Source organism: Dendrobium catenatum, unplaced genomic scaffold (genome assembly GCF_001605985.2).
Source record: "Dendrobium catenatum unplaced genomic scaffold, ASM160598v2 fragScaff_scaffold_455, whole genome shotgun sequence".
Lineage (NCBI taxonomy): Eukaryota > Viridiplantae > Streptophyta > Magnoliopsida > Asparagales > Orchidaceae > Dendrobium > Dendrobium catenatum.
Window position 1 is genome coordinate 264,715 of NW_021318917.1, and position 18,736 is coordinate 283,450.

Sequence of the window (18,736 nt, forward strand, 5' to 3'; positions counted from 1 at the left end):
TTTTTTTATAAGGCTAAGGGTTTTGAGGCGGTGAAATAGTAAATCGGTAACTTTAAATGTTAAATAGGTAAATATTGTAATTTTAAGTGTTAGGTATGTAAAAAGTAAAACTTATTTTATTTTTATTTTTTTCCAGATTAGTTTTCACTTATAAAATTTTTTAAAAAATTATAAAATTTGCCCTTCAAAGCGTCTGGCTTGCATATTTTCTTATTTCGTCTAATCGAATACAAATTTTTTCCCATCTGACCCGCCCAACCCAACCCATTCACCGAGACCACTCCTGCCCGAATAAAAAAAGGTCAGACGATTCGGCATCCTTCGATAGAATCGCCTTGACGAGAGAGGAAGAAACGGTGGAGCGACAGAGATGAGACTTTTAACGCACAACATGCTCTCCTGCAACATAAAGGGCGTGACGAACGGTTACCCGCTGCGGCTTGAAGCGGAGAAATGGACCGAGAAGGAGGTTGACTTCAACGCCAAGTTCCTCCGAGGCATCTTCCCCAAGATCGATTGGCCTGCCCTCGTCGGCTCTGCCCGCTCCCTCGGCTTCAACGATCTTCTTCCTGATGAAGCCCCCGACTCGTCCTTGCTCGCTTCTGACGACGACTTGCTCCGACGATTCCACCACGCGCTTCTCGAGATCCACGTCGAGGAGGGCGGCCTCGTCTGCCCGGAGACTGGCCGGCGATTCCCCATTAACAAGGGAATCCCCAACTTGCTTCTTCACGAGGACGAGGTTTAGGTCTGATTCATCGTTACTGTTTTTGTTTCACGGTTTTATGGTTTCTGTGTTAAGTACGAGGTTTTTTCTTTTTTTTTGCGTTTGATTGATGTGGAGTTATATTTGTTATTACCATATTTATCGGATTGTCAATGAAGCTGCTGTTAGTTTAATTCAGAGCCATTGCTCTCTCTCTCTCTCTCTCTCTCTCTTCTGTTCTGAAAGGGATTCATTTTTTAAAAACTACACCATCTAATCTCCTAATTAGGGACCGATCTCGGGTTTACCTTAGTGTTTATCGTCATTCAATTATGATAAGAAAACAGGAATGTGAAATGAGTTTTTTTTAAGATTATTCAGAAGAGGTGTTATAAATTACCAAACTTATCAGATCTGTGTTAATTTTAGTACATACTAACTGAATTGAAATCGAGGTTCTTATTGTTTATTATTACGATCTTTCAGGCTTCATTTGGTGCACAATTTTGTTATGATGAATACACCTTATAAGAACATAAACAACACATTTAAAAAACATCTTATTCATATCTAAGAGAATAACAACTGTAGATTGTATAAAATAGCAAAATTATTACAAAATAATCGATTAATCTCTGTAAAATAAAGCTCACATGAGCTTTACTTTACTAGAATGGTAACAAAAGAGAAAATTTGAATGAATAGGTACATAAAATGAAACTACTCTGATTATTTCAGAGCGCATGAACTCCTGATGAATGTAAAACGTACCATCTAAACTCTTGATCCTATGCAGCCAAATTGCAAAGCCTCTCTTTTGCCGAACAATTTTCAACTATATTTCATTTTAACTAATCTCTTATTGTAAACCTTATGGGTTTCCCTTGTATAGATGAATTATAATTACTGGGTTTTGCCTTTGTCTGGCTCATCTTGGCAAGAGGGAGGCAATCCAAACAGCCAATCAAGAACATTTACGTACTTGGACCTGAAGACCTCCCGCTCCTGGGCATAGCAATGCATGATGATAGCTGTGGCCAAGCTGAACAAGACCACATCTGCGTGCTTTAATCTGGAAGCCCTGGTGAGAAAGCCAGCATCTGATGCACAGGTGAAGAAGCTCTCGATTGCTCGTGAAAGGCAATACAGAGATATTTCCATCCTCCTGCTCTTCTTCTCGATCGCAAGGGCCAGACCAGTTGGGAACTGCAAAAGAAGCCATTTTTCCATTAAAGTTTTAAGTTTCTATTATTATCTATGGAGTCTGGGGTTTATTAGAAAGCATTCTCACCATCCCCATTGCAACCATTGCAATGTTGCATCTCTCAAAAATTCTGAAGAGCAAGCATGTCCAAGCCCTATGAGATGAACTGAAAGGTTAATGCGTTATGGTTTAAATGATGAGCAAATTGGAATGTAAATTTGAACTTGAAACTACATCATTTTTATGGAGGGCATAGCCAGGAGAGCACGATGGCTTTCTCGCTAGTTCATTGAAAACACCAGCAAATTATTTCCCGGGCTTGCCCTGCCACTTTGCCAAACAAGCTTTAATAGTTCGAATAAAAGTTGAACTATATAAGTCAATGTGCTGCTTCAATGCAAATCAAAACCTGTAACTGTATAGCAGTATAGTCATGTAGACCAATGGGAAAGCTAGAGAGAAATTTTTGGTTTAACAGTAAGGCTCAGAATGATAAAAAAAGCACTTATTTACAGCTTTTATTAATCCTTCAAAGTGATGAAGCACAAACTAAGCAAACTAACCAATTTAGGAAGAACAATACGATGAACCAAAATGTACCAGAATGATTTCAATGGGAAATGGGAGACTGCAGATTCTATTCCAGCAATAGGAGAATAATATGCGTACTGCTTTTGTATAATACAACTTAAACAAATATGAAGTAACAGAACTAACCAGGCTGATGAGCAGTATATGGAGAGAAACAGGCTAGATCTTGTTGTACCTAGAAGACTCTTTGCAAGGATTGTATAAGGCCTGCAAAGCAGACAAATATTCAGGAGGTCACAAGAAAGATCAATACAGCTTGAGACAAGGAAAAGAACAGAAAAAAATGCAGCACAAGTTTGGTGCCCTTTAATAGTTCCACCCTCATCCATGCAATAAATGTAATAAAAAAAGTAAATGGGGAAAAAGCCATGCCATGGGGGATCTCAAAGTACCAAAACTTTACCCACTTAGAGAAAGGACACCTGAGGTTTCACGTTTACGAAATAATTGGAAGGTTTAGACTTAGTTTGGGACAGCTTTCTTACTACTTCTTAAAGCAGCTTTTCAGTACAAAATGTTTAATTTTTGTACTAGAAAATTACTTTAAGAAGCAATAAGAAAGCCGTCCCAAACTAAGTCTTAATGTTGTTGTTGGCTAGTTTGATTTTTGTGCTGCTTTTGGTTGACTTGATTTGATATCATTTTTCTGTAGTTGGATTTTGCAAGGGCTGTGATTTCTACTTCTTTAGCATTTATCGACTAAAGGTCAGATTTCTAACTTCTTCACTCCACATCTGTGTGGTTTTTATGAATTTGGCTGGCCTGCAGATGTTTTTATTACAATCAGGTTGTCTTCTATATCTCTGATTTCAGTTTACTACACTGCCTTCTTATATGATTCTTATGAGTTATGGGCAACGATGATTTTTGCTCAACCCAACTGTAATTGGGCATTGATACAGATACTACTAGTGATCACTCAGCCAAGATGGAGCCAAAAAGCCTCTGCAGATGCTATAATCGAAGCCCAACCCATATCCCGTTGCTTTATATCCTGACACCAAATATTTTTTCTCTGTCATTACTTCGTTTTGATTTAAGGTCATTCATTTCTTCAAGGTTTTGCTTGAACTATGCACATTAAGGTTTCGTTTGGGACAGCTTTCTTACTGCTTCTTAAAACATCTTTCTAGTATCAAAATTAAAATTTTTGTACAAAAATGCTGCTTTAAGAAGCAGTAAAAAGTCATCCCAAACGAAACCTAAATGTAATTTATGTTAGTTCTTCTGTATATGTTTGTAATAGCTGTTCTCTTTCTGGTCTTAATCAATATAAACTCATCAGAAAAAAAAAAAAAACTTAAGATAGCTGAATTTCTAAGACAAGAAAGGGATGATCATCTCAACTCGACTCAGAAAAATGCAGAAGATATCATTAGAACATAACTACACAAATCCTAGCAATAAAGACTACATCATGAGAACAATGCAGGGAAGATATATACATATTCTATGTGAAATAAGAGCATAACTGTACAAATCCCAGCAAAGAAGATTATCATCATAACTATTTAGCTTCAATTATATGAACAATCTCTGTTGGTAAGCTAATTTGAACAAAAAAAAATTTAATACCTTTTCACAAGGTCTTGGCGATGAACAATTAATGCTGGAATCAAGTAAACTGGAGCATAAACAGGCAACGCTCTTCCGTAAGCTTGGATAAGAAATGAAAAGAAGTGCCCACTGCAGGTCTGATTACCATGAATAATCTGCATGGATAAAAGTGCCACATTTTGAATAAAAGTTGTAGGACAGCCGCTAGTAAATTCGCTCTGAGAGTTACAGTATTATGACATACAGCAAATTTTCCTAAAAAAGGGAACAACAGAAATAATTCTTTAAACAAACTGAAAAATGGTGTATGTGCATTAAGTTTTTGAGAATGCAGGATTTGAGAAATTGATGCAAAATATTTTATAAAATTTTGTGAAATAAGAACACAACATTTTTATACTTTACATTGCATTCACTATACTTCAAACCAAACAAAAAAAAGTAAAGTTCAAAGTATTCCTTTTACACTATATTTTTTTTTCAGGCAATCAAACATCCCTTTAATTAAATTAAATTCAACATGGACTCTTCACCTATCCTTATGGTACCTGATTTTGCCAAACCTTGTGAAGTCTCTTATGATGACTCTAAGATAGACATAAGTGGAGCGCTTGATCAAGTCATCACCCCTGTTGATTTCTTCAGTGAAAAATTAAATAATACTAAGTAACATTATTCTACTTATGAAAGAAATGTTTTTCCATTGTACAATCCTTAAACATTGTAGATACTATTTGTTGCACAATGAATTCATTCTACATTCTAACCGCAATGCCGTTAAATTCATGAACACCTACAGAAAACTTAATTATAAAAATGCTAAATGAGAGAAATTTCTTCGGAATTATAAAGCACAAACCTTATACGTAGAACAAATCTATTGCCCTATGCCAAGTTATCTTGCTTATCTCCTCAGAATAATAGATTCATAACTTATCTAAAATAAGAGATGATTATATTATATGCCTTAATTTCCACCCCCATTATCTTGAACACCTCGATAGCGCCCTTGCTATGGCTACCCACTTCTTCATTTTTCATTCTTATCTTTATTGTGAAAATAGACTTTGCATTCATATATCACTTCTTTGAGATTTCCTAATTATTGAGGTATACTCTAGAAGTATATGGGGTGCTTTGGAAAAGATAAAACCATTAATCTAGTAGAATCTAAGTTTTTTTAGCCTTTCCTAAAAAGAGAAATTGAACACATCGGTTGCCATTGTTTGTAAAATAGTTAAAACAACTAAGTAAAGAGCTAGCAAGTACATTGTCCTCCCTGTCCTCTACCAGGGGTGTCAAATTTTGACACAACCCGAACCCGACCTGGAAAAATCCGGGTTCAGGTCGACCCGGATAGCAAACGGGTCGGATTAGGGTTCAAAAATCTGACCCGATTTGAGTTTCGGGTCGGGTTGACACGAAAACCCGGAATTGACTCGGAAATTGCTCTGCCCGTATGTGCTGCCCAGCGTGCCCTCCCTGTCCGCGAAATGACCCGACGCTGCGAGCCTGCGACGCGTCAAGACGTTCCGTCACTTCGTCAGGCGTCACGGACTCACGGTCAGTCACGCGGTCCGGCCGCGAAATGACCCGTTGTTGGATCGCTGCTGCTGCTGCCCAGCCGCGGCGTGGCCGCCCGCCGCCGTTGTGCCGCCGCTCACACGATCACGCCAGTTCTTCCTCCTTTAGCGACTCCTCCGACGATGTTCTTTCCTATAAATTTGGAAGTCGGGATAGGCAGCCAGCTCGCCGCAGCGCCGCCTCACCGGAACCATGGTTTAAAATTGCGCAATATGAGGCTCGCCTTGAGGCCCGCCTTTGCGCAATTCCAGTAAAAAACGCCTTGATGCTTACTCGAGTTTTTTTTTTATGAGGCTTGCGCCTCAACTTGGTTGAGGCCCGCCTCGCCTCACTAGCATAAGGCTTATGCCTCACGATATATATATTAAAATGTACATAAATCTTGAAGTAAATGCCTGTCATTGAACTCTATAGGAGAGGAGGAAGGGAAGAGAGCAGTTCATCATAATGATAATTCAAATGAAGAACCCCTTAGTGATGACAGTGCTGATGACTTATGAGTTCTTATGTGATATGTCATTGCTATTTATTTTTGGAAATTGGAATTATATGTTAATGAAAAGAATACTGGGATTTGGAAAAAATAGAATTTTGAGTTGAACTATATTTCATGTTGTCTTATTATTGGGATATTTTGATTTCACTTCATATTTTATGTTTTTTTAATGTTTTATATTATTCACTCATTAGTATATAAAAATTTATCATTTTATGTTTACGCAATATTTTGATTCTGAGGCTTACGCCTCAAAACGCCTTGAGGCTTACGCCTCGCCTCACGAATGAAAAACGCCTCAATACCCGAATACGCAATTTTAAACATTGACCGGAACTAGAAGTAGTGACGGGATCTCGACGATGTTCCTTCATGTTGAATCAGAAAATCCGTGTCGGGTCAGTTTGACCCGAACCCGAAGCGGGTCGGATCCAGGCCCCAAAAACCGACCAATTTTTACAAGCGGGTCGGGTTCGGGTTGACCGGAATAGTGCCAAGTCAGTTCCGGGTTCGACCTAAACCCGACCCGTGACCCAAAATTGACACCCATATCCTCTACCAATCTTGGTAAGGCCACTCAATGGATTTTATTTTGAGCTTGCCCAAAAGCCCACAAAGAGATGATAGTATCTTTTTGGTTGTTGATATATTCCTCAAGATGACATACTTCATGCCTGATTTAAAAATTGATGATGCCTCTCATCTAGCTAATTTTTTCTTAAAAAAAATTTTACAGACTACATAGTAATCATCCATCATAATTTCAAACAAGAATGTAAGATTTGTTTTCTACCATTGAGAAAATCCATAAAATTTATTTGAGATACACTTAAAATTTTCATCTATATTTCACCCCCCAAAAGATAGTAAGATAAAAGTTATGTATAGGTCCTTACACAATTTACTAAAATATTTAGTGTATAAAAATATTGGCACTTGAAGCTTGCATTTAGTTATGAGCTTATAACAAAACTATATCTAGATTATAACTCAGAAAATGCTTTTTGAAAATTTTTATGATTATAATCCAAAAATATATACAAATTTGACATATATACTTGATCATTCTATTTCAAATGTTGCATTCACCTCTATAAAAAAATTTTAATGATCTACTAGAATAAATAAAGCAAAAAATCTAATTAAATAATAATAATAATTCAAATACTGTAAATTTTAAATGCCATTCTAAGGAATATAATGAAGGAATATGACCAAAAAATAATAAATAACAGTTTATGATTCAGAGCAAAACAGGGTTTTATCCTTCCCACATAAGATTCAAACCCATAATTCGGAAGATCAAAAAGAAGATTCAGGCTCGATGACAAAACTCCTACTGAGAGTGAGAGTGACTATTACATTATTAGGTAGCAATTTCTAATGCTTCTTCAAACTCAGTTGAAAGGAATTTCAATCATAAAAGTTTTATCTAATCCTCAACAACTTCCAGCAAACTAAATTGCAGTAAATGCAAATACCCTTGTTTTGAATTTAAAATACACGTCGTCCCTTCGCATGTTGCATGCTTTATACTATGTTTATCACAGTAGAAGTTTGACTAATATTAGCATCTATCTGATCAAATCACAAATCGAAACCACTAACTTCAAGAAATCAGAGTACTTTTGCAAAACTATCTCTTAAGGGGGAAAAATGTGAGGAGCACGTACTGAACATGGCACTTTCATGCTTGGATCTAGCTTTAGATCTACGCCCATGTACTTGTAGTGCTTCTCAACTTCATCCAAGTTTGTGAAGGGCGTGCCAGTTGCGATTTCTTTGACCCTTTGTAAAATAACAGCAGCCTTTCCACCATGCCTATTAAGAAATGCTTTATAAGATGGAAGCAAGCTTTCTTGCTTCAAAATGTATGCAGACCTGTGGCACAGTTTCATTTAAAACAATTAGTGCGGCTTCTAGAATAACAAAAGTAATTGATCAAATTGACTAATCCCCACCATATATTTAGAACAAGTTACCACTACTAGATAGATAACATTATAATGTCATTTAGGCTTCATTTGAGACGGCTTTTTTACTGCTTCTTAAAGCAGCTTTATAGTATACAAATTAAATTTTTATACTATAAAGCTGCTTTAAGAAGCAGTAAGAAAGCCGTATTTTTATACTATAAAGCTGCTTTAAGAAGCAGAAAGAAAACCGTCTCAAACGAAGCCTTTCGCACCTTCATTGATATCATATGTTGTAGAACGTAAATGGAAGACAACATCCAAACCACAATAGTCTGAGAGAATGCTATAGTTTAACGTTCCAAAAGTTTTGGAAGCGTCAATTAAGAGCAGGTACTAGGTTGTGCCATGCTTGGCATGGCATAATTGTTCAATACTCCATGCATTACAGTAAATAAGCAAAACTTGCAGTAGGTAAACAACAGGAGTAACATGGAGTAAATAACCAATATTTTTGGTCTGATTCAGCTAATTTTGATTCCCAACAAATAACAAACTTAAAGAAGAAGAAGCAAAAACCAAGGTAGTTACCCTTAGATATCATGAAAGCGTGCAACAGTGTTGGAAGAACGTGATCTTTCCTTCTGACTTTCTACAGTGATATATCATGAGGCAGGTTAAGTGATGATCCATGAAAATAGAAAATCCTAGCCGTTCACCAATCTACCACTCTAAAATGGCATAAGTTTACCTTCCGTCTCCGTGGTGAACTAACATTATATAATAAGAGTTTGGCAGACTTAGCTTCACAGATGACAGAGAAGCTGGAGCATGGTTCTAGAAATTGGTCAAAACCAATTCGGATCAATCATTTAGGATATGTTCAGCTGGCACCGCTGTTAAACTAAAGGTTTTAATCAGTTTGGGTGACATGAAGAAAATGCTACAAAAAAAAAAACATTTTCCCATGGATCATTCCCCTAAACTCAAACACAAATTAGTGTTGTGAATTTGACTCTAAGATCAAAAAATGCTCGGAATCGGATCCGCTCATGGCTTGAATTGAAGTCAATCCATGTGCCTCTTAAGTTTCAATTTGATTTTGATCATAGCAAATATGACTAAATGTTGCTAGTGTGTTTCATAAGTGTTTTCCAGATCATTAGATTAGAATTGTTTTAAAAACTAGATGATGCAAAGTGAAGAACTACTTGGTTTGAGAAACATGCAAGCTCAATATCAAGAAAAGTACATTGGAGCTCAAAATATTTGATTCAAATATTTTCGGTGTCAACTGAGTAATTAAAGTTCATTAATTGTATTCCTGCGATTTGGCTCTTAAGCTCACAACATTCTGATACATTTGGACCAGTCCACAATGGACCGGTTCAGTCGGCCCAAGTTGTGGGCCGACTCCTGTAATACAGTAGGCGCAAGCCTGGTGGTCCACAGGCTCCCAATCCCATTGGTCCACAGGCCCCCAATCTCACCCCCTTTGGGGTAGGGTCTAATACTTAGGGCTAATTGTTTGAGGGATGTTTAGTCTTTTATGTTATTTTTTTATTTGCTTAAAGTAGGAGTTTGCATTAGGGTTAGGGCATCTGATAATTGTGACTGATTTTGTTGTTCTTGGTGCTTGGCGTCTTGGGCTTTAGCAGCGTTTAGGTATTGAGAGAGAAAGATCCTCCTCTGAATTAAGGATCAACTATATCTTGTATTTTCCTTCCGTTATCTTTGAGTATTGCAATAAAATTGTTGTTTAATGGTTTTTCCTCGGAGTTTTGTGGATATTCTACGTTGTTTTTCCAAGATTGATAGCTTTTCACTTGAGATCTTCAAGTGTTTCCTATCAAATTGGTATCAGAGCAATTTTTTGAACTGTTTTTAGGCTATTTTTTGTGAAATAGTAGGAGGAACTGGACGAACTTCAAAAGACTGACGGAGAGGTAGATGCAAGAGAAGAGGCTGAAGATACTATGCTTCAAATATGATGAGAAGTATACTCCAGAGCACAGGTGCAGGGACCAAACTCTTCAGGTTCTCACCGTCTATGATGACAAGAAAACTAAGGAGGGGGTGAGAGTGAAACAAGGGGAAAGGATGAAGACAAGCTGCATCTTGACATGACAGAGGTCTCTTTGAACTCAGTGGTAGGATTCACTCAGAGTCATACCATGAAAGTGATGGGGGAAATAGCAAATAGGGAGGTGGTGGTGTTGATTGACAGAGAGGGTACCCACAATTTCATTTCCAAGGTCATGGACTAATTGAGGGTGACATTGGTAAATACATGGTGTTATGGAGAGATGATGGGTACATGAAAGGTGGTAACGGGCTAGGGGATCTGTCGGGGAGTAGTGTTGAACATATAGGAGGTTTAGGTGATGGAAGATTTTCTGCCATTGGAGTTAGGGAGCACTGATATCATTCTGAAAATGAAGTGACTGCAGACCTTGGGGAATACCAAGGTCAACTAGGGAGCATTGACGATGGAGCTGGTGGTGGAAGGGAGAAAGGAGAAGGATAGTGATCAGGGATATGCAGGGCTCTCCAAAGCCATGGTATCATGTAAAATCATTGTGATGAGCATACAAGAGATGTGGAAAGATTATCTAGTAGAGCTACAGAGACTGGAGGGGATCAGATTGGAGGAAGGTGGGGACATTCCTCTTTTAGTACAACCATTGATTCAAGAGTTCAGTGATATTTTTTAGCCACCTTAGGGTGCACGCTATCACCTTAAGGAAATGTGGGTCACCCATCAATGTCAAGCCCTACTATTATCCTTAATTTCAGAAAGATGAAATTGAGAAGTTGATCAGAGAAATGCTGGAATAAGGGATTATTAGGCCCAACGTGAGTCCTTTTTTTGGCCCAATGTTACTGGTTAAGAAAAAATATGAGAGTTGGAGGTTCTACATGGACTATAAGGCGGTGAATAAGAAAAATATGTCAGATAAATTTCTTATCCCAGTGATAGATGAGTTGTTGGATGAGCTGCGTGGGGCAGTTATCTTCACCAAGATAGATCTGAAGTCAGGGTACCATCAGATCAGAATGAAAAGCGAGAATGTGTCGAAGGTTGCTTTCAAAACTCATAAGGGGCATTATGAGCTCCTAGTGATGCCTTTTTGCCTCACTAATGCCCCAGCCACTTTCCAGTCTGTCATGAACAAGACTTTCTGACCCTATCTCAAGCGATTTATGCTGGTATTTTTTTTTATGATATTCAAATTTAGAGCAGGTCAGATGAGAAGCATTGGGAGCACTTGAGAAAAGTTTTAGAGATGTTATGGGAGCATCAGCTGAGGGCCAATCTGAAGAAATGTTGTTTTGCCCATGTCAGTGTGGTATACTTGGGACATGTAATCTCTCAGGAAAGTGTAGTTGTGGATCAGGCCAAAATTGAGACTATGTTGAGATGGTCGTTGCCTAAGAATCTCAGGAAACTGAGGGGATTCCTAGGACTGACTGACTACTATAGGAGGTTTGTGAAGGGTTATAGTACCATCATATGGTCACTGACATAATAGTTAAAGGATGGTTTCTTGTGGGGGGAAGCGGCCGCAACATTTTTTGAGAGATTGAAGAATTCCATGACAACTGTACTAGTCTTGACCCTGCCAGATTTCAGCTAGGTATTTGTAGTAGAGACGGAAGCATTAGGGTATAGCTTGAGAGCAGTACTTATGAAGTGCCACATACCCATTACTTACTTCAGCCAGGTGTTGACAGCTAGAACCAGGTTAAATTCAGTCTATGAAAGGGAGTTTATAGCGATTATTTTAGTCATCCAAAAGTGGTGGCCTTATTTGTTGGGTCGATATTTCATTGGCAGGATGGATCAGCGGAGTCTGAAGTACCTGTTGGAGCAGAGGATTATGACAGAGCACCAGAAATTGCTGTCAAAGTTATTGGGATATGACTTTGAAATCCAGTACATGTTGGGGATAAAGAACAAGGTGGCAGATTCCTTGTCCAGATGTATCGAGGAACTCCAGAAGGTGATCGTGTCGATACCTTCGATATTGGATTGGTGGGCCGTTAAGAAGGAGAGTGCCCAGGACGAGGAGCTGAGGAGGATTAGGGTAAATTTATTGAAGGATGGGAGTAACCACCTTGGCTATTCTCTAGAAGGGGAGAGGCTTTTGTACCAGGGGTGATTTGTGATGCATAGGACTTTAGTTCATATTCCACACCTGCTCCAGGAGTTCCATGGGAGTGCTATCGGGGACATTTAAGGGTGCAAAAGACATACAGGAGACTCGCCTCAAAGTTGTATTGGAAAGGGATGCAAAAGGATATAGAGAAGTTGGTCGCCAACTATGAAGTTTGTCAGAATAATAAGTACATGGTCATGGCTCCAGGAGGATTATTGCAGCCCTTAGCTCTACAAGATCAGGTGTGGAAGGAGGGTCTCCATGGATTTCATAGACGGGTTACCTCAATTTGAAGGATTCACCATGATTCTAGTGTTAGTAGACAGGTTGAGCAAGTATGTTCATTTCTTTCCCCTACGACACCCATACACGATAGTGACAGTTGCACTAGTGTTCATCAGGAGATGATCAAACTGCACGGGATGCCAGAGGTTATAGTATCCAAAAGGGATAAGGTATTCCTCAACAATTTTTTGAGAGAGTTATTCAGACTGCAAGGGACAGTACTAAAGAGGAGCACCGTCTATCACCCAAAGGCCGATGGGTAGACGGAGGTGGTAAACAAAAGCTTGAAGACATACCTACGATGATGTGTCGAAAACCCCTTGGCTTTGGGCCAAGTGGTTAGCATGGGTAGAGTATTGATACAACACTTCATATCATTCTGCTTCTCAGATGGACCCCATTCAAGGTGTTGCATGGGAGAGATCCACCTAACCTGGTGAATTTTAGGCAGAGTCACACACCAGTTTCTTCAGTTGAAGTAGACTTTGAGGAGAGGGACAAGGTGTTGAAAGAATTGAAGAAGCATATGTTGAGGGCTCAACAGATTATGAAGAAAGAGATAGAAGGGCATAGGAAGGACATCCAATTTGAGGTTGATGAAAGAGTGTTCTTAAAGCTAAGACCCTATAGGTAGAGGCCAGTCACCTCTAGGAGGAACGAGAAGTTAGCTCCAAGATATTTTGGCCCTTATGCGATATTAGATAAAATTGGAGCAGTGGCATATTGTTTGAGGTTTCCTACAACAACCACCATCCACTTAGTATTTCATATGTCACAGTTGAGGAGAGCTTTGGGGGATCACACAGTCAGTTCAGAGTTACCAGCAACATTAACTGAAGATTTGAAAGTGGTGTTCAAACCCATGGAGCTACAAGAGGTATGCCAGGGAGAGGGAGGGGTCAAAGAAGTGTTGATCAAGTAGAAGGACCTTCTTGATTATGACACTACATGGGAGCCCTACGAAAGGGTGAAACATTGAATCCCATCTTTCCACCTTGAGAACGAGGTGGTTCTTTGGGAGAGGGGTATTGATACGCTTGAACAGATCCAACCGGCCCAGCTCCTGCAATACAGTAGGCACAAACAAGCCTATTGGTCCGCAGGATCCCCCTTGGAGTGGGGTCCACTACCAAGTGACTAATTGTTTGAGGGTTGTTTAGTCCTTTTATGCTATTTTTGTACTTGCTTTAAGTAGGAGTTTTTATTAAGGTTATGGTATATGATAATTGTGGTTGATTTTGTTGTTCTTGATGCTTGGCGTCTTGGGCTCTAGTGGCGTTTAGGGATTGGGAGAGAAAGGTCCTCCTCTCGAATTGAGGATCAACTGTATCTTAGTATTTTCCTTCCGTTATCTTTGAGTATTGCAACAAAATTGTTGTTTTCTGATTTTTTGATGTAAAACGGGTAGGACGGCTTTGCTAGGGAGAGGATCTCTTCTCCAAAATTCCAAGTCCTTCCACAAAAGCTGAAAATTTCGTTAAAGGAATATGAAATATTTCAGATTTTTCTTTTCTCAGAAATCTGAGAGGAATTCCAACTCTTAGTGTGGGGAGGAAAGACTTAGCAGCAAGATTTATGGAAAACCATCAACGTGGAGTAAAGGAAGATAAGAAAATTGAGAGGGAGGAGTGAGGTGGGTGACAGGGAAAAGAGGCCAGCGGGATTGAGAAGGATTGGGGATCTTCTTTCCTAAATCCAATATCTAGTTTTAGGAAATAAATTAAAGCCAAGGGATTACAGAAAATTTCAGCTAAGGCTGTTAAGCTGAGAAGAAAATTCCCATCCACGTCAAATTCTGGCAGCGATTTGGGGTGCAGGAAACTTATGAAACGGCTCCGTTTTTGGAAGGATTTTGGTGAAATAAAATAAGCAAAACAATTGAGGAGGCGGCTGAATTGTGGCTAGATTTTTGGAATTATTTCCAATTCAGGAGGCTGAAATAAGTGGATAGAAGTGGACGGGACCACTTGGAGAATTGGCTCAGAGAAAGGCTTGATTTGTTTCCAAGAAAAGGAGGTGTAGCATTAGGAAACTAATTTGATTTTAATCCCATGAGGGGGCTGGCGGGATTGAGGAGGGAATTTTATTTCCCAAATCAAATTCCTAGATTAGGAAATTAATTTTAGAAATATGAGAGAGGGAATTTCGGCTAAGTGGAATTGGGGAGATTTAAAATTATTTCCTAAAGCCAAGAGGGGAGATTAGGAAGTAATTAATAAATCAAGCCAATGGTATTCTAATATCCCCCCTCAAATTGATGGATCGGGAACGATCGTCAGTTTGCTCCTGAGTTCTTGAAACCGAGGTGTAGATAATGACTTGGTAAAGATATCGGCAATTTGGTCCACATAGGAGGTTTTGAGGGTTATAGTACCATTCATATGGTCAATGACATAATAGTTAAGGATGGGTTTCTTGTGGGGGGAAGCGGCCGCAACATCATTTAGGGAGATTGAAGAATGCCATGACAAACTGTACTAGTCTTGATCCTGCAGATTTCAGCTAGGTATTATGTAAGTAGAGACGGAGCTTAGCGGTTATAGCTTTGACGAGCAGTCTTATGAAGTGCCACATACCATTGCTTACTTCAGCAGGTGTTGACAGCTAGAAACCAGGTTATTCAGTCTATGAAAGGCGAGTTTATAGGCGGATTAATTTTTTTTTAGCATCCAAAAGTGGTGCGCCTTATTTGTTGGTCGATATTTCTTGGCAGGACGGATCAGCAGAGTCTGAAGTACCTGTTTGGAGCAGAGGCAATTATGACAGAGCACCCGAAATTGCTGTCAAAGTTATTGGGATATGACTTTGAAAATCCAGTACAGTTGGGGATAAAAGACAATGTGGCAGATTGCGTTGTCCAGAAGTAATCGAGGAACTCCAGAAGGTGGATCGTGTCGATACCTTCAATATTGGATTGGTGCGCCATTAAGGAGGAATGCCCAGAGACGAGGAGCTGAGGAGGATTAGGGTAAATTTATTGAAGGATGGGTAGTAACCACCTTGGCTAATTTCTCTAGAAGGGGAGAGAGCTTTTGTACAAGGGGTGATTTGTGATGCATAGGACTTTTAGTTCCATAATTCACACCTGCTCCAGGAGTTCCATGGCGAGTGCTATCGGGACATTTAAAGGTGCAAAACTACAGGAGCACTCCGCCTCAAAGTTTTAATTGAAAGAAGAGCGCAAAAGGATATAGAGAAGTTGGTCACCAATTATGAAGTTTGTCAGCATAATAAGTACAATGGCTCCTGGCTCTAAGGAGGATTTTATTGCAGCCCTTAGCTCTACAAGATCGGGTGTGGAGGAGGGTCTCCATGGATTTATAGAGCTGGTTACCTCAATTTTGAAAGATTCACCATGATTCTAGTGTTGTTGAGACAGGTTTGAGCAAGTTATGTCTCATTTTTTCCCCTACGACACCCATAACACGATAGTGACAGTTGCACCAGTGGTTCATCCGCGGAGATGTCAAACTGCACGGTGGATGCCAGAGTTATAGTATCCAAAAGGATAAGGTATTCCTCAACAATTTTTTAAGAGAATTCAGACGAAGGGACAGTACTAAAGAGGAGCACCGTTATCACCCAAAGCCGATGGTAGATGGAGGTGGTAAACCCAAAAGCTTGAAGAACATACCTACGATGATGTGTCAAAAAACCCCTTGGCGTTTGGGCCAAAGTGGTTAGCATGGGTGAGTATTGATACAACACCTTCATATCATTATGCCTTCTCAGATGACCCCATTCAGGTGTTGCAAATGGGAGAATCCACCAACCTGGTTGAATTTTAGCAGAGCCACACACAGTTCTCAGTTTGAAGTAGGACTTTGAGAGAGGGAACAAGGTGTTGGAAAGAATTGAAGAAAGCATATGTTGAGGGCTCAACAGATTATGAAAGAAAGAGATAGAAGGCATAAGGAACGGACCAATCCAATTTGAGGTTGATGAAAGAGTGTTCTAAAAGCTAAGACCCCTATAGGTAGAGGGCAGTCCCTCTAGGCAGGAACGAGAGTTAGCTCACAGAATTTTGGCCCTTATGCGATATTAGATAAAATTGAGCAGTGGCTATTGTTTGAGGTTTCCTACAACAACACCTCTCCACTTAGTAATTTCATATGTCACAGTGAGGAGAGCTTTACGGGATCACACAGTCAGTTTCAGAGTTACAGCAACATTAACTGAATATTTGAAAGTGGTGTTCAAACCCATGGAGCACAAGAAGGTATGCCAGGGAAGAGGGAGGGGGTCAAAGAAGTTGTTGATCAAGTGAAGGACGCTTCTGATTATGACACTACAGGGAGCCCTACGAAAGGGTGAAACATTGAATCCCATCTTTCACCTGTGAGAACGAGTGTTCTTTGGGAGAGGGGTATTGATACGCTTGAACAGATCCAACCGCGCCCAGCTCTGCAATATAGTAGGCACAAGCCTATTGGTCCGCAGGATCCCCCTTGGAGTGGGTTCCCACTACCAAGTGACTAATTGTTTGAGGGTTGTTTAGTCCTTTATGCTATTTTTGTTACTTGATTTAAGTAGGAGTTTGTTATTAAGGTTATGGTATATGATAATTGTGGTTGATTTTGTTGTTCTTGATGCTTGGCGTCTTGGCTCTAGTGGCGTTTAGGGATTGGGAGGGGAAAGTTCCTCCTCTCGAATTTGAGGATCAACTGTATCTTAGTATTTTCCTTCTGTTATCTTTGGGAGATTGCAACAAAATTGTGTTTTCTGATTTTCTTGATGTAAAACGGGTAGGATGGCTTTGCTAGGGAGAGGATCTCTCTCCAAAATTCCAAGTCCTTCCACAAAGCTGAAAATTTCGTTAAAAGGAATATGAAATATTTCAGATTTTTCTTTTCTCAGAAATCTGAGAGGAATTCCAACTCTTAGTGTGGGAAGGAAAGACTTAGCAGCCAAGATTTATGGAAAACCATCAACGTGGAGTAAGGAAGATAAGAAAACTGAAGGGAGGAGTGAGGTGGGTGACAGGAAAAAGAGGCCAGCGGGATTGAGAAGGATTGGGGATCTTCTTCCTAAATCCAATATCTAGTTTTAGGAAATAAATTAAAGCCAAGGGATTACGAAAATTTCAGCTAAGGCTGTTAAGCTGAGAAGAAAATTCCCATCCACGTCAAATTCTGCAGCGATTTGGGGTGCAGGAAACTTATGAAACTGCCTCCTTTTTGGAAGGAATTTGGTGAAATAAAATAAGCAAAACAATTAAGGAGGAGGCGGCTGAATGTGGCTAGATTTTTGGAATTATTCCAATTCAGGAGGCTGAAATAAGTGGATTAGAAGTGGACGGGACCACTTGGAGAATTGGCTCAGAGAAAGGCTTGATTGTTTCCAAGAAAAGGAGGTGTAGCATTAGGAAAGTAATTTGATTTTAATCCATGAGGGGGCTGGCGGGATTGAGGAGGGAATTTTATTTCCCAAATCAAATTCCTTAGATTAGGAAATTAATTTCAGAAATATGAGAGAGGGAATTTCGGCTAAGTGGAATTGGCGGAGATTTTAAATTATTTCCAAAGCCAAGAGGGGAGATTAGGAAGTAATTAATAAATCAAGCCAATGGGCAAGGTTGGGCCGGCGGCATCCAAGGGAGAGGAGGGAATTTGGTGATTTAAGACTCTTAGATTTGAATTTAGGAGTTATAAAAGTGAGACAATAAATCAGATTTTGAAATTTAAAATTTCAATTGATGGATTTAGTAACTTTCCAAAAATAGCACGATAATTAGGAAGGAAAATTTGAATTTCAAATTAATTCCCTAATATCATGCACTCCTAATAAGGAAATCCAAGGAGAGGGGAAAGGATGAGGCCGGCGGCTAGGGAGCCACGGCGGCAGTTTGTGGTGGAATCTTCGGGTGAGGTGGCCCGCGGCTTTTGTGGAAATGGGGACGACGATGGAGGACGAGGATAGAGGATGACACAACAAGAAGGAACCAAAGAAAACACAAGATAGAAATGAAAGATAGAAAATAAAAAAACAAAAAAAAACAGCGAGCCTCGGACTCTTCCGAAACTGACGGGTGATGCTTTGCCCTTCTCCAAGACTTCAAATCACGAGCCCGGACCATCCAGCGGCTGGTGACAAACTCCGATTCCTTCCCATAGGAATCTCACTCTCGTCCTCTCTCAAAAAGAACACACAGTGTGGACAAAAATTTTTTAATATTCAAAATCTTCATCCTTTACAATAGCTAAGGCCATATATATAGGGCACAACATGAGAAAAATAAAA

At 39.5% G+C, this 18,736-nt stretch overlaps 2 protein-coding genes across 4 annotated transcripts in view; one reads left to right on the plus strand and one right to left on the minus strand.

The window, feature by feature from the left end:
• Positions 1–307: 307 nt before the first annotated feature.
• LOC110097976 (multifunctional methyltransferase subunit TRM112 homolog A) lies at positions 308–904 on the plus strand. The gene has a single exon (XM_020824662.2). It carries the CDS (start codon positions 371–373, stop codon positions 746–748), a length of 378 nt encoding a protein of 125 aa, XP_020680321.1. The 5' UTR covers positions 308–370; the 3' UTR covers positions 749–904.
• A 349-nt stretch (positions 905–1,253) lies between these two features.
• LOC110097975 overlaps positions 1,254–18,736 on the minus strand; it is a 28,183-nt gene continuing 10,700 nt past the window's right edge. For all 3 annotated transcript variants that reach the window (XM_020824661.2, XM_028694319.1, XM_028694318.1), the window contains exons 4-8: positions 7,812–8,019; positions 4,077–4,213; positions 2,628–2,708; positions 1,998–2,064; positions 1,254–1,912 (exon numbers count right to left, since the gene is read on the minus strand). In XM_020824661.2, the coding sequence (XP_020680320.1) occupies positions 1,610–1,912; positions 1,998–2,064; positions 2,628–2,708; positions 4,077–4,213; positions 7,812–8,019 (796 nt within the window). In that variant the 3' untranslated portion in view covers positions 1,254–1,609. The remainder of the gene's footprint in view (positions 1,913–1,997; positions 2,065–2,627; positions 2,709–4,076; positions 4,214–7,811; positions 8,020–18,736) is intronic.

Excerpts from the sequence above, each read along its gene's own strand:
- LOC110097976 (XM_020824662.2), top strand. The coding sequence starts at position 371 with ATGAGACTTTTAACGCACAACATGCTCTCCTGCAACATAAAGGGCGTG.